The following is a 16,113-nucleotide window of genomic DNA, read 5'->3' on the forward strand; positions in this document are numbered from 1 at the left end:
TCAAAAGGAACATGTCATCTTGGGTATTTTCAGCACTCCTCTTTGGCCTTTCTGTGGTTCTCCACATGCAGACACTGAAATTCCCTTGTGAAGTCTTCATTTCCACTGAGCAATCCTGATTACATTATTCACCAGCATACCAACAACTGTAGTCACATATTAACTCCTGCTAACTTCCTGAGCTTTGTCTTTTCTCAAATGCTCTGGGCCACACAACTCACGCTGCTTCTGCTGCATGGGAGTCACCAGCAAATAGTCAACAAGTTCAGAAACAGAGGAACGTGATGTTCCAGTTTTGTCTGGGAATGTTTGTTGAGAACACACGGCTTTTAGTGGAAATACCGCTAAACCTCTGTCAATTCTCTCAAAGCATTCACGTTTCAATCTAACCAAGGAATGGTGAAATAGAAACATTTTACTGATTGTCACCTGATTCCTGGAAAATAGGAGGACAGTTTTTGTAGCTCTAGAAGACACAGAGATAGTTTAAAGACATCTAATCTTTTGAGGTTAGTTCAAGTACTTTATTTCTGAGGTATTTAATAACTTACAGGTCTTCCCTTTGGTCCTCGTTCTCCTCGTGGACCTTGTGAGCCTGGAGGTCCCTAAAAGAAAGATCAGAAATATTAAGCACCTTTTAAACTAGCTAGTGATTAATAATGCTCTGAAAATATGAAATGCCATGCTTATTTGAAAATAATTTGGGAGGGGGTTTTTTCCACATCATCATAAAGAAAACAACTCTAATCACCAGGTGTTCAATATTTCTTCTCAATTGTACATTGCCTGAAGGGAGTAGAACCATGATGTAGAGACACACAGAATAATTTCATCTCTCTTGTGCTCCCCAGGTTAATTCAGCAAAGGTTTTCTGAATGCTGGAGGCTCTCCATGTGGAGCTGCACAGCTTTGAGACACCCTTCCTGCTAGTCCAGTAGTGTTCCCTGCTTAGCCATAGCTGGAGAGAATTCTGTATTTTCCTCTACTCCTGCTAGATCCCTGCTGGAGAAGCTTTTTCCAGCATCCACCCGGCACAAAAGTCCTCAGACCTGCATGTCCTACAAGCACTCATCCATTCGCTTGGGATGGGCCGACCCACAACTGTGACAACCATCCCATAATCTCACTCCCTCAAACCTGATGGCCAATACCCACTAGAGGCATGGAAGAGTCCTCCTTCACATCACCCCCCCAGTACAAAACAGAAATGTCAGGAAGTGGCAAATGCCACCATCAGAGAAACAGAGGATGGAAAAGTACTCACGGCTGGTCCTGGGCGGCCTCGTATTCCTGAAACCTAAAGCAGGCAATAGAAACTAAAGTTATCACACTAATGCAATGGCTGTGTTTGTCACGACTACCCTACAGAAAATGAGTTACTGAAAAGCAAATAACAAGAGAGGAAATTAAAGTATCATGCTTTTTAGGGGGATGGAAAAAAAGAAAAATGAAAATATTCCACTGGTTATCAATTTCAGTTCAGTCTTTTTAAAAGCAATGTGAACAAAATCTTGGAAGTATTACTGTTATTGTAAACAGAAAAATAAGTGAATTAAAATTATTTAGGCTCAACTTATCGATTTTTTTAATCTGTTTGACTTCACACTAGAAAGAGATAAACAGTGACATTTTATTTCACCGCTTTCTAAATACTAACTTACCGTTGTACCTCCACAAAAATCTAACTATAAAAATAAAGATTATGCCAGCTTTGACTCAGTAAGAACTTTTCCCAAAATGCAATTGACAGGAATTTCTAATGTTGCATGTGTGACACAGTGTACTTAATTCCATTCCTTTCATTCCTAGGATGTGCATTCTTGTTGTATTTATTTCATTACTGCAATTCTGCTTTAAAGCACTCAAATGTACACTTCCAGGGTGTGCTGATAAATGGAGAAAAAAATATAGACTTACAGGTGGCACTATTCCAGGTTCTCCTTTTTGTCCCTGTAGGAAAAAGATGCACAAACATCAGATGGTAGAACAGAAGTGCAAGTACAATTAACACCACGTTAGTTTATCAATGCCATCCCTGTGACTGTGACAAAAACTAAAGTTTCTCTAAGGGTATAACTAGACTAAAGTACCTGTGACAAATAATCCATATTATTTTAATGACTATAGACACTGATTAAATGAAGGGTATAAATTAAAACTTTCTCTAGCTCCATAACATACTATCTGACAGAATAATCAAACTAAAAAAACATCGTGAAACTTTTGTGCTAGAAGTGCTACAAAGCGCTAGAAAATATGCAGGAGTTCTGTTGTTGGATGATTTGATTCATACACAGTGCAAAGCCCACAGCAACATTCAAGTTCCATTTCTTCAAGATATTAAATTGAAATTTGTAACATGAAATCTATGGACACAAAAATCCATCTGCAGCCCAGGGACAGAATGATATTGCACAGCTTCAGAGTGAAGGACAACTGCATTTGCCAATTGACTTTTCTTTGAGCTAAGTGTGTTGACAATGATTGCATGTTACATCAAATTGCTGGCTTTAGACCTATTGGTGGTAGTCGGTTTTTAAGGAAAAAAAGAGAACTTTCCAAAGACAAAAAATTTCCTGCCTTGTTTATCAAGCAACAGTAAGGTGGTTACAGTCTACTTATAAATAGATTTAAATTTATTTTAAATGTATAAATTATTTTAAATAAATAAATCCATTTATAAACTACCTCTACATAGAAAGCACTCAGTTTTAGTGAGTGTAGATACTTGATCACCCAGAAATTATTTCAATTATTTGTTGTAGTCGTTTACTATCTTAGAAGCTCATTTATCAGAATACATTTTAATTTCTTTCGTAAGAACAGATCTTCTCTTTGTTTAATTGCACGTGATGAGAGATGCTGCCACAGAACCATGGCTCTGGGCAGGAACACACTGTCCCACTGCCCATTGGGCAGCTCAGCCTTGGCACAAAAACCAGCTGCAGGCTTTGATAGTTCAGCATCCAATGACCTCGTGGTCCCTTCCCTCAAGTGGTCCCTTCCCTCAGTCTGTGGCACGGCTGGAAGTGAAAGCACCAAACCACTCAAACTGGAATTCCTTTGATGTAGACAGCAGGGATTTTCAGCCAGGGGATTCTCTATATTAAGATCAGAGTTTTTGCCTGCATCGCAACATTTTTTCCACGTGGACTGCAATCTCCCTAGCCACTGAGGAAGGCCAAGAGAAAGAATTAAGTGTTTCAAGCAGAGCTTCTATATGTATCTTTCGTGGTGTGCTCCAAGGAGATCATAGAATCAGCTGAGTTGGAAGGGATCTCAGAGATCATCAAGTCCAACCCTTGATCCACTACCGCTGTGGTTACCAGACCATGGCATTGAGGCTATATCCAGTCTCTTTTTAAAAATCTCCGGGGACGGAGAATTCACCACTTCCCTGGGCAGCCCATTCCAATGTCTGACCACCTTATCTGTAAAGAAATTCTTTCTAATATCTAACCTAAACCTCCCCTGGCACAACTTGAGACCATGCCCTCTTGTCTTGCTGATAGTTGCCTGGGAAAAGAGACCAACCCCCACCTGGCTACAACCTCCTTTCAGGTAGTTGTAGAGAGATGCAAGAGAGTCTTTCAACAGTTGTAATATGTTAGAAAAAAAGAAAGGAAAGGAAATCTTACCTTTCTTCCTCTACCTATGAAAAAGGAGAAAAGAAGAAAAGAGGAAATTAATGCTTCTACTCTGAGAGACAGAACACAATAAGAGCGGAGCAGTGTTGCAGCCAGAGCCATCCCTGATCCTGGAGTGCACAGAGGATGGTGTATTGCCTACAGGGAGCTGGGGAAGTTCCCAGGGACACACATACTCCCTTGTTCAGGTGTGAGGAATCAGAACAGTTTGCAATGATGGCCCCTGATTCTCAGCATTTTTACCTCATTGCACAGAATAACAAAAATCATATTGGGAAACCAGTTTATCTTGTGGGGAATTGTCAGATGTTGCCTAATGATTGACAGTGAAGTCAAAGGAAGCTTTATTACTGACTCCAGTACAAGCAATGGTGATGGATCCACAACAAATTACATGGTATTTTTCAAAAAGCAGAGCTAACAGAGGGATTTTTGACCTTTTCTTTTTCAAAAAGCACCTGCAGTATCATGTGCCTGCATTCAGAGCCATATAGCCACACCCATGACCACAAAAATCCTTCAGAGGAATATTTTATCAATACTTCGAATAACAGTAAGGAATTTGGGAATGTATCCACATTGCTTTTATATTTACTGGGTGTACTCTGTTGGTGTTGGCCTGATGCCTCCCAAAACACAACAGGATGCACAGTCCATTTAGTAATGCTCACCACATCTTGCTCCATTTCTCAATTACGTAAGTCCCTACTTTGATCTATCACTACTTTGTTCTATATTAAGCTAATCAACAGCAATTGTAGCTCCTGAAGAAATTAATTATTATACATAGAATGTATTTCTAAGAATTCAATACACTGTATTATATGGCATTCATTGCAAGGTAAGAAATTTTCTTTTAGGAAAATTGAGGGGAGGTTGCTTTATTCAAGTCTCTCCAGGAAGAAGAAATGGATGGGAAAGGACATAATCTTTAAGGTATATAACAGGCAGGATGCAAACAGGGGGTCAATAATACTTCACACTCGTATTATTTTTATATCACAATAGGATCCATGTTTTCACTTTGGAGAAACACTTTACACTATGTACATTTGTTCATCTATTAGAGGCCCCCTGAATTTTATTAAAGAATACACTTAATATATATAGTTATGTATATGATATATATTTATGGTAATATGTTTATTTATGTCAATATATTTATCTTTGAGTTTCAGATGAACCACAAAAAGAAGCCAGAATTCAACCTCCTTGAAACATCAAGATGGAATTCAGATCAACTTTTTAGCTGTGAAACCATTTGGGCTTATTTCAGATTCATATTCTAAAGAAAACTGTTTCCAGAACCAGCTCTGGTGCAACCCAAGATGGAAGATAACTATCAAGTATCCACTATTGTCAGATTTAAACTTTCACCACGGAAATACTATTAGAAACTTCAATATAATGAGGTTCCCTAGTTCTTTGGGTTTTCTACCCTTTCAAAAAAGCAAACTAGAAAGCAGTCTCACCAATGGTGGGGTCAAAGTCACGTGCAGTGTGGGGACACACAGGACAGCACTCTCCCGGGGGCACCTGCGGGTTCTCACACTCCAGCAGATCCTGACACTGGATTTCATCGCAAAGAATTGCTCCGTTGTCACAGACACAAATTTGGCACGGGGAGGGCTTCCAGATATCCCTGTTAAGGTACATCTGTCCATTCTGAGTGCAGGCTATTTCATCAACGTCTTCTCCTGGGGCAGGGGAGAGAGAACACATGACACATTTTCCAAGCATGAAATCGAAGGAGTAGGACTGGACAAGGAAAGGACACACCTGGAGATGAGAAGCAGCATCACATACACAGAGAAATCAGACCACCAGCATAGCTGAAGTTGATACTAAGGACTTTTAAATATCAGTCATGAGCCTTTCTCATTTTACCACCTTATTTCTTGGTCAGAAAGAAGTAAAATAGAGTCACCAGGGAGAGCACAGTCCACCCACAGTACTAAATGAACTTTGCCTCATGAGTCTCTGGATGTCATTCTGCTCCGTGGGGTACTAACTCTGTCCCAAGGAACTCCTGCCAATTCCCTGCTCTGTGTCAGAGCTGTGCACAGGGTGTTGGAGACATCTGACCAGGGGAAAGGACCTGTGAGACTTCTGCATGAAATGGCACATGCTGCCTGCTCCCAGCTGCAGGTGACCTACACAGCCAGGCCTGGGACAGTGCTGAACAGATGTGGCAGTGGTTGAAACAGAAAAACCTCATTTATTAGGCCAGGTTTAATTATTGGGGAATGGAGAATCAAATCTTCCAAACAGGACTTTCAGCCACAGTCCACTGGCCCAGCAGCACCCACTGCAAAGATACCTATTGGGTTGTCTCCAGCTGAGTGACAAGAGGCTCCCCACATTACTTGTTTTGCTCAGCATTTATAATCCAGCTGCTCTGGACCTACATGATCACCCCAGCACACAAAAAATATTTCTGTGGACATATATTAACTACATGCAAAATGCCTCTTAAATATTTTATCTATATGTGAAAGACTATCCTATGTCACTATTTATGTAAGATCAGCATGGACAGACTATGTGCATATGTCTCATCTAAGTACGTATTCACACATTTCTGTGGAGCTCATTCTATTTTATTGAAGTTGCATACATCATTTTTAATCTACTCTGTTCCATTACAGAAGGTTTACTTTCTTTCTTGTCTTAATACTAACTTCTTTCGTTTCCTTGAATTCCAATTTAGAATTAAATTTACTTATCAATTAGAATTCCACTCAATATAGTTTTTTCTCTCCCCTCTACAAAGTCTACTGTCACCCAGGTGAAACAACTTCTGTGGGTTCATTTTGCAACCTAGAAATTCCAAAAATTTCCCCATTTGACTGGTGGCAGCATCTAAGGGGACTTAACCACCTGTTTGGGAACTGTTCTATCAGTACTTAAGTCTATGCCTTTGTTTTCTTCCTACTCTGTAGGCAAACGCTCCAAATATCATGGATTTTTTTTTTAATCATGAGGTGAGTATATCTCAATATCTTCTCCTAAAATTATAATGTGTCTGAGAAAGAATTCAAAAATCAAGTTCTAAGTTTTCCTTTTGTGTCTGGTGTTTTACAGAAAACCCTAGCAGCAAAAAGAGATTTTTTCATTTTGTCCCAATGAATGTTTCATCCTCTAAAGGAACACAAGCACCCACAAAACCAATGAACTGTCCTCAGGCTGCCCCTAGACAATGTGTAACAACTTGAAGACCAAGAATCCCAGGGAAGACGTTCTCTGAGTCACACACAGCAAAGCTGTCACTCACAGTCCAAAATTATTCTCCTGAACCCTGAGATGCTGCAGAGAAGATTAATCCTACCTGGGTGAGAGCTCCATCTGATCACAGAAAGCTTCCTATCAAAAGTGTCTTTGAAACTGGACAATCCAGTTAAATGCATTACTGAAAATTCCCCATCAGGCCTAATTTCTAATTGATATAAGACTGGGAATAGGGTCAATTATATAGAGAGAGCACATCCCCCTAGTCAGAGATCACAATCATTGTTTTCTTAAGAAAATCTGTTACTAGTGTAAAAATTCACAGTTCTAAGCACAATGAAAGTTTCACTGTTATATACATTTCTGCCCTAATTTAAACCAGATGCAAACAGAAAATTACAAAGTAATAAATATGAACAGATTTGGAATTTTGGTTTTGTGCCTCAACTCAAGTCCAGTTACTCCATCAAAGTCAAGAAGAATTGGAACAGATGTGTCATTAACTGTTGCCTGCCATCACTAACTTCTGCAGCCCTCTTACAGAAACTCAAATGGCAACTTGAGATTGACTCCTCTTCGGTCACTTTATCACACCAACTGACAGGAAGACTAGAAGAGGTGCTTGCAGAAGCTCAGGAGGAAATGTTTTCAGTGTGAAGTAAAGACATCAATCAAGACTGCTGCACAGTCCATTTATGACACTGTGAGAATCGTTTTCCAAACAGTAGATCACATTTTGGAAACCACTCTCCTCCCTTCTCCCCTGTGAGCATGACATCACACGTTGTCTGACACACTCAGCCTTTCCCCCCAGATGTCTGACATATGGTCTGTGTCTCCTTTAACTAACACATCACCCTCAGACCTCATTGTGCTGCTCAAAAGAGCAGCAGCTTGCATAAATGAAATTTCTAAGTTATTGAGCCCAAAGTCAGTGTTCTGTCATAACTTCAAATGAACCACACACAGCAACCGCTTTGGCAAATCAGAGCTGAGCCAGATGGGGACTGGTTTCTGCCTGAGTCCCGCTCAACAGCTGGGAAGGAGGCAGACAAAGGCAGGGGAAAAAAGCACATACCAGCTTCTGGAAGCATACTAAGAAGTCTGTTTCCCTATCAGATTGCAGATATGCCGATGAAAAAAACACCACCACCAAAAAAAAAAAAACACAACCAAAAAAAACCCACAACAAACCAAAACTAAACCAAACAAACAAATCCAACAACAAAAAAAAGAAACCACACCAAAAACCCATACCTCATTTCACTGCCAGAAAATGCAGTTTTACATCTTTCAATGTTCATATTTTTACATCTTTACAAAGATTTTACATCTTTTAATTATCCAGTTTTAGGAGTTGGACTCAGTGATCCTGAGTCCCTTCCAACTCAACATATTCTATGATTACCTTTGGTGTTTCTAGTTTTCTTTTCTGCCGTGACTGCATCACACTGAGGCAGTAACCTGACAAGAGCAGCTATTTCAAAGCCAACTCATTTTAAAAGCACATTTTGATGTTTTGCTCTCAGGCCTGAGCTGCAGACATGTTATCCAGCTACACCCAAATTGGCAAAGACAGCGAAGGAACTAGTTCTACCATTTCCTCTCTGGCTTGGAAATTTGCAAGTTTGTTTTAATTACAGAGACCAACTTACAACCTCTTTATATATCACACATTCTTTTTAGCCCTGCAGTTGTAAAACAATGTGTTGAACGGCTTGAGAAGCAGTTTTGGAAATTCTTAATGCGGCAAAAGAATCTGCTAGCCCATTAACCAATTCCTTTCTTACAGAAAAAAAGTACAATTCTAATTAGTATTGGCCTGACTAAAGAACTTACAGGGTTGCCAATCCATTGAAGCTGGAGAAACTGAGTTCCAAAGCAGTCTGCAAATATGAAAGGCAAGGTAGGAGAAATACCCAATGATATATTTAAGGACTCATTCATCCATGAGCTTGCACAACCAACCTTCAGAAAGAGAATTTCAATGAAATGCACTGTAAGCACAATGCCGGTTTTTTCTGCTATAAATTGTCATGTCGGTGTAACAGTTTTACTTCAAAGAAACTAATTTCTCACAAGTCAAATAGTCAGTTATAGCTAATGTACTAGATCATCAGACTCAGAGACTACATATCAACAGCTTGGAAGTAAAAATCATATCAGGCGCTGACATACCCAGGCTCAGTTTGGTGTCAACACTGAAAATGTACTAATTACTGGGGGGATAAGAAGGGTAGGGGACATGATACGGGATCCCAACCACTAGATGGCTGTCAACATCCATCAGTCATCACAAGCAAGTGTCAAAGAAGTTTGTGCACATACAAGGTGCGTAAGGCACACCCTGCTTCGGGCAGTTTGTGCTGAGCCTGTCTTCATTTCAAGTAAATCTCTCTCAAGGTTAATTCCACTCCTCAACAAGCCAACAACAGGACAAGTGTTTTAAAAGACAGCACATGAAGCCATTTCAATTTTTAATCACCAGCTATGCATTGTTTTGAAAGCAAAACCTGGAAATTTACCGCTGCTTCGTTTGTTGTTTAAAGTCACTTATTCCACATTACTGTGTCCATATTTCTTTCACTGACTTCTGGTTTGCATCTTGTGCATGAAAAAGGAAAATAAGGCCTTGCATGGAACCAGGTAGAACAAAAAGAAAGAAGGAAAATGGCACCATAAAAAGCAGGAGCAGTCAAGCACCACTACCTCAGCTGAGGTGATGGCAGGTATATGGTGGAAGAAAATATGTAGATATAAAGGTTTTCTACAGGAGCAACCTTGGTTCATAGATGAAATGGTAAAGGAAAGAAAAGGGCTTGACATCAAAGCAGCTCCATTTCGTCACACTTTTATTAGTCCTACCAATGTGCTAATTAAAGAAGCCTAAAGGCTGACAGACCTACAGCAGGAGAGAACACAGCCTAACACAGGCAGAAAAGACGAGGACTGGTACTGAAAGCACAGTCTGCCAGTGTTAGGCTTTCTTCTGCCGAGAGTAACTTCATGATGCATCTTGTAACCAAACCCCAATGGTCTGGCATTGCTTAACATAAAAAGACTGGAACAGACGAGGTATGGGGTTTTTTTAATGAAATAGGGCTCATCCTCATCCTCCCTTTGTCATCCTCACGCTACCTTGCCAAAAGAATAGGGAAATATAAGATTACACAGATATAGCAGGTTTTAAGCTCAAAAAACCTAGAATATGAAAAGCAGAGTTTCAAGAAATGAATTTCAAAATTTAAGCCTGCTGACTCACAAAGCAGAGGTGCAGAAGTAAATAAAAGTGAAAGATGATAAGTGCTAACAACCATTCTGCAGATGTGCTGTTGTGCATGTGTACAGACTGCCAAGGCAGGGACAAGAGAAGCTTGGTGTTAATAATGTTTGACTGTCAGCCTGCCACAACAAATGTAGGGTTTGATCCAATTCCCTTCAAATCAATGGAAAAAGCCTCTCATTTACTCCAATAAGAATCAGACTGCCTGTTTTGTTTATCTTTTGGTAACTTTTTTTGGAGTCGTACTAAATAAAGTATTATCCTAATTATTGTACCTTGCAAATTATAATGTAAACACCAATTACTTTGAAAATCAGATAGTTTTCAGGAGTGTTGACAAATACAAAATATATTTTGCATTTGTTACACAGAAACAATTCTTGTTTATAGTTATTAACACACAGAGTTCACATAAATACTTTGCAGCTATATACATGAGGATGAACCTGGAATTCCTGACTAATAAAAGACCAAACTGATGCACAGTTTTGCCAATTTTATGCACTCAGAAAGCTAGGAAGAGAGATCCAAGTTAGTGCCCTACCAATGCTCCCTTGTAAAACAACTGGATAATAACAAATCCCTTTGGGAATGCGCACAAGCACACAGTTTAGACTACAAAGCTGTAGGAAAACAGGTTTCATCAGAACTTTTCCTCAGGAAAAGAGGTAGGGGGTTTTAATCCATCCTGCAGAGTTCCTGCTTAAAAAAAGAAACAAACCTAGAGGGCAATTTGCAAAGTTGAGAAAGTTGATTTTTTTAAAAACATTCCACAGATTAAAAGATATTGCATGCTCTTAATTCCAAATAAGTATTAATGTGATTGAGGAGGTCAGCTCTCTAGACAAGGAGCTGCAATTCTTTGTGCCTTGTTTCAGAAGTAGAAAAGTCCCAGAGTGTTATTTCAAGTGATGCAGATAGTTTTAAAACATGTATTTTAGGACTGGAAAATTACAGACTCAACTGGTTTTCCTGCAGACCCCACGAATAACTTTATGAATAAAAGCTGCTAAGTATCAAGGTGCAAGTCAGCTCCCAAGCAGAGACTTAATTAATTGCTGAAATTGCTGTGGCAGTTCATAAAAGCCTTACTAAAGACACACTTTGCACCTGGACGGTGGCTTCTGGCTGGCACTGAGGGAAGGGAGTTCACCTCCTGAGATTCATTGACCAAGAAAACCCAACCTCCGAGCTCTAAACACCAGTCCACAGGCAAAAAGCAACAGCTGAACAATACACCCTGACTCAGGAGAAGAGGTAGTTTCTCGGGTAAAGGGCTCTCTGAGTGTGACCTGGCAACTGCGGTTTTTTGATTCCAGAAAATTGTGCCAAAATATATAAATGTGTTCTCCACTCAGCATTGTAATTTCAAATTTTGCTGAATGGGGAAAACTGAATAAGAAAAAGCTATGCTTAGGATGCAGTTAAAACCCCTCCAAAATTATTTTAAATTAATATCTGAAGTATGCAACTGCTTCTCCACTGTTCCCTTAACTGAATGGAATCAATGCTACCTTACATTTGGTTTGGGGGTGGTCCCTATTTCCCCAGCTCTCAAGTTCACAGATTTATGTCTCCATCAGTAAGAATAGAAGTTTTCCTTGCCTTTTTATGGATAAATTTCATTTCCAACACAGAACAATCAAGAAGAATGTTTTTATTACAAGATCCAACACATGCTGTATCCGAAGGCAGAATATAGTGGGATCCCTTCCAGTAAAAAGGATTTCTCTTGCTGGTCCCACAGCACTAACCAATGTTTATTATACTGTTCAATTCCCTAAGAGCATCTGGTGTGTATCTGCATCTTAATCTCACTGTTCCTGAGCTGCTGAACGAGTCTCAACCCTTGTAAACATCCCAGGCAGGGCAGGGAATTGTGCAGCAGCAACGCTTTGCTCAAAGATTGATTGGAGTGGTCCTTTCCTGTTGGTTATTCCACAGTCTGAGATCTGCCTATTTCAAAAGCATTTAGTTAAACCAATTCACTGGAGTTATCCCATGAAGGAGGTTGGATGTAAACATGTTTACTTTCTTTTTCTCTTTTTTTTCAAGTAGAACCCAAGTGAATGGCTGGACACATCGCTTGGTGCCTGCAGGAGAATAGGGTGAAGGAGGGAGTTTGAAGAGCCTGATCTGCCAGCAGTGGTTGCTCAAATACTCTCAGATGACAGCAATCAAGCCTCAAGCGTACAGTGGGAAATAAAATTACTTCCAAATGTCTAAGGCTGCACAGAGACTGCAACGGGGAGGCATTCAGGGCATGCCTGAGAAAACACAATTGCAGATTTCAGCAGTTGGAGCAAATCAGCCAAAAGCTGAAGCCAGTAACAGGGTGCCTGGTCCCTGTTGGAGCCCACATGGCCACAAGTGCCCTGCTTGGACTTTGTCATACAAGGTAGTCAGGGTGAGGTCAGTTCAGCTATTGCTACCTGTACCATAACTTTCTTCCTGACTCAGTGCAGAAAAAGCCTAAATAAAGTGCTTATCATGGCCAATTATTATCTTCTGTTATTTCAAAAGAGGCTTGAGGCAACAGAGATCATTTGTTTTTCTAAGCAAAATATCGGAGCACATTCTTGACTCCAGGATGACATTTTTAAGTGGAATCACTTCATTTGCACGAAGGCAGGCTGGTCCCACAGAAACATCAGATTCTTATGGCAGGGAGCTTACAAAGAGAACATATATCAGGAGCATTTCAATCAGTGGAGGTAGGGGTGGGCTCAGCACTGCTGAACACTCACAAGTTCAGCAATACAGGCATTATCTTTAAAATTAAAACAGAACTAAACCTGCAACTAGCACATTTCCTAAAATGTAAGAGGTTTCATTTTGGAAGCAAACAAACCCCAACAGTGGGAATTCTGCCCAACCTGCTGCTACTGCACATTAAAGCCAATCTGATCAGGACATAGGGAACTGCTCCTAACGGATTTAAACTTAAGTCTAAACCAGTAAGATTACAATGAAAATTTAATATTCTTCTACAGTCTATCTTGGCTTACTGTTCCAGAATCCATGGATGTTTGATTTTGGTCTTTCCAAAATCCAATCTTGGACTGCTGTGCATTAGGAAAAAGTAAAGCATTTTGGCTGTGAAGAAAATTCTCTCAGCTGCTTCCTGTGTCAGGATCATCAAGACAAAGTTTCCACTCACAGTCCCTTTGGATTCCCGTGGTAAATCCATCAGTGATTCCCAAGAAACCATCTGGGCTGTCCAGTCAACCAGAAACCATTGTCCAAGGAACAAGCCATGCAGGGTAAGGTTTTACTGTGTCAGCCAGGTTCTAAAATAAGCATTTATTGATGTTCCCAGCACTGATCCTTGAGGAATGTCACCATGATCCAGCCACCAGCTGGACTCTGAACTGCCAGCTGTTACTCTTGGAACTCAGTAGTCCCACCAGCTTTTCATTCCCCTTGTTATCCACTCATTCAGTCCTATCCTGAATGTAGGACTGAATACTTCCCCAATTTGCCTATGGATGCTATGGGAGATGGCATCAAAAATGTTACTTAACCAAAGTTAAACAGCATCCATTGTCTTCACTTGTGTCCCAAGCTAATCATCTCATTGTAGAAGGCAATCAGATTTAACCAATTCAATGGCAAAGGGCAAATTTATTGAATAAAGAGCCCCTAACTGCAGTCTGCTCTTCTCTGCACCCATCTATTCAAAATCTTACAAGTTTCACTATTCCAGTTTCACACATGCTATAACAGCCAGGAGTCTTACTGGTAAAATAACGATGCACTGCAAAATAACAGCTTTGCCTTCCTTGTTTTGTAGGATTTAGCTCTTTTGAAGTCAGACAAAATGTGTATGAATATCTTTTCTTGTTACTTCTAAGAGAAACACACTGCTGCCCAAGCATCCTCATTCTTTGAAGCTATACACATCAAAGTTCAGTAGAAACCTACCATTACACACTGCTTTTTCCACAAAGCTTTCCTGCATTGTGGTTTACAAAGTGGGCTCATGTAATCCCCTAAATGTATCCTTGCTGGCTAATATCACCCTCCATTTCAGCTAAAAATAAAGATTTGTAATTAGCAAGAAAATTCAATTCCATAATTAAAAATCCTTGCATTCCAACAGGCTCAGCCTTTCAAACAGAAGTGAAAACTACCCAGTGCTTGGGTGGAGCAGGAAGGTATTGCTAGAAAACTATACTCATAATATGCTGTTTGTACAGCAAAGCTATTCATTTACTGAAATTCCGGGCCTCTGAGAAATTAAAAAGGGAGAATGGTAAGAAAAAAAGTCTGCAAAAATGTCAGGAACAAAGCCTCTGTTTCTTTTCTGCCACCATTACCTTTACCACAGTTCAGACAGCTCAGTCAGCAACTTCTGGTTTCAAGACGACATGGAACAGGCTTTGGCAGCCCTCAGGACATCCTGGCTGCTTTCTGCACAGCATCAGGGAGGAGGGGTATAAAGGAGCAGTCTAGTTTTTAAGCACAGTCTGAAGTCAATCAGACATACATACACGAGGAAGAGACAGTGATTTAGATGTGTGTCATGCCCAAGAGAGAGTTAAAATTATTTATTACTTACAGATATAGGAGGAACAAGCAGTTTCTTTCTTTCAGTAACAATGTCAGTAAGTAACAAGAGAGTAGGGTTGAGTTCATTTTAATAAAGGTTTGGGATGAAAAAATCTTTGAAACTAAATATAAAAGCAATACAATTAGCACTGGCCAGGAATTTTTCTACAATGTGGGGTATTTGTGTTGCAGAACATAACATTATTGAAATACCGAGGAAGGTAGTTTTACTAGATGCATAATTGAAAACCTTTTCTTTCATTCTCAGGATGTTTGAAATTACCTATTTCAGTCAAAAAAAACCCCACTGGGATTTTCTAAAGAGAACTTCACACCAATAAAAGTCTTGTAATAAACATCCAAGTCAAGCTGAGGAAAAACGTTTTCATTGACCTGACCGAATTCCATCTTTTTCATCATTTCTGAGTCATGAGACCTTTTTTTAGGTTGCCCCAACTCATCAAGGCTGGTTTGGGAAAAGCCAGCTATTTATAAGCAACTTTCTCTCTAGCACAGGTTGGTGGTTGCAAACTGCAACTTCCAGGATGTCTTCAAGAAGACTTGTATTTGCAGACCAACATACTTTAAATCCTACTAGAGGAAGAGAAGATTTAGGTCAGGTGAAGAATGTCTTTTCTCCATTTTCAGAATGCTGCATAACTTCATTAAATTTAAGAAGGAAGTTTAAAAAAACCCCAGTTTCTTATTTTGTCTTTATGTAACAGTGGGAAAGGGCTACATTAACTTTTTAAGAAAAATTCAGTGTGAAAGAGTAACTAGAGTTATCTTTGCCCATCTGGAGACTCTCTCTGTTACTGTATTATACTTTGGTATTGTCCCAATTCTTGGTCCATACATACAAAAAATGAGCATAAAAAATCCCCACCAAATGTTAAAAAGAACAAAAAAGAAAAGGTCAGCAAAGAGTGAATCCTATCCACCCTGTCATTTAGATGCATAACATTGATAAATGTCCTTTAAAAAGACACATACCAGCCATTACTTTGCTGTCCTGCAGGATTATGGTTTCTGGAACAGAGGAAATGAAAGGCTTTCCTGCAGGCTCTCTTGCTCTTATTCATTGTATATCTTTCCATACTTCAGGGAGGAAGCATTATGAACTTTTGTCAGGCAAATAGTCCATACTAGAAAGGTTTGGAATACATTAAAATTCAAGTAGGGCTGCTAGTTTAAAACAAACCAGCCGTCATCACCTCCAACTACTGTTTGCTTTGAACTTAATCTACTTTGTATTTCCCTCAGTTCCTCCTTTCAAAACTACTTCATCATTTTTCAGATCTTTTTAATTTTATCTTACTATTGTTTCTTTGAGATGAGCCCTTAAAATCCCAGGGAGGCAGCATCCAAGTTACAAGAACATTTTCTTCCAAAGCAAAGCACTAC

General features: G+C 39.7%; 1 protein-coding gene across 1 annotated transcript in view; it reads right to left on the reverse strand.

The window, feature by feature from the left end:
* COL5A2 (collagen type V alpha 2 chain) overlaps nt 1-16,113 on the reverse strand; it is a 102,572-nt gene that overhangs the window by 46,762 nt on the left and 39,697 nt on the right. Inside the window, exons 2-6 of the mRNA XM_032692783.1 lie at nt 5,120-5,344; nt 3,639-3,652; nt 1,918-1,950; nt 1,265-1,297; nt 552-605 (exon numbers count right to left, since the gene is read on the reverse strand). Coding sequence (XP_032548674.1) covers nt 552-605; nt 1,265-1,297; nt 1,918-1,950; nt 3,639-3,652; nt 5,120-5,344 — 359 coding nt within the window. The remainder of the gene's footprint in view (nt 1-551; nt 606-1,264; nt 1,298-1,917; nt 1,951-3,638; nt 3,653-5,119; nt 5,345-16,113) is intronic.

This window comes from Chiroxiphia lanceolata, chromosome 7, assembly GCF_009829145.1.
Source record: "Chiroxiphia lanceolata isolate bChiLan1 chromosome 7, bChiLan1.pri, whole genome shotgun sequence".
In the NCBI taxonomy this organism is placed as follows: Eukaryota; Metazoa; Chordata; class Aves; order Passeriformes; family Pipridae; genus Chiroxiphia; species Chiroxiphia lanceolata.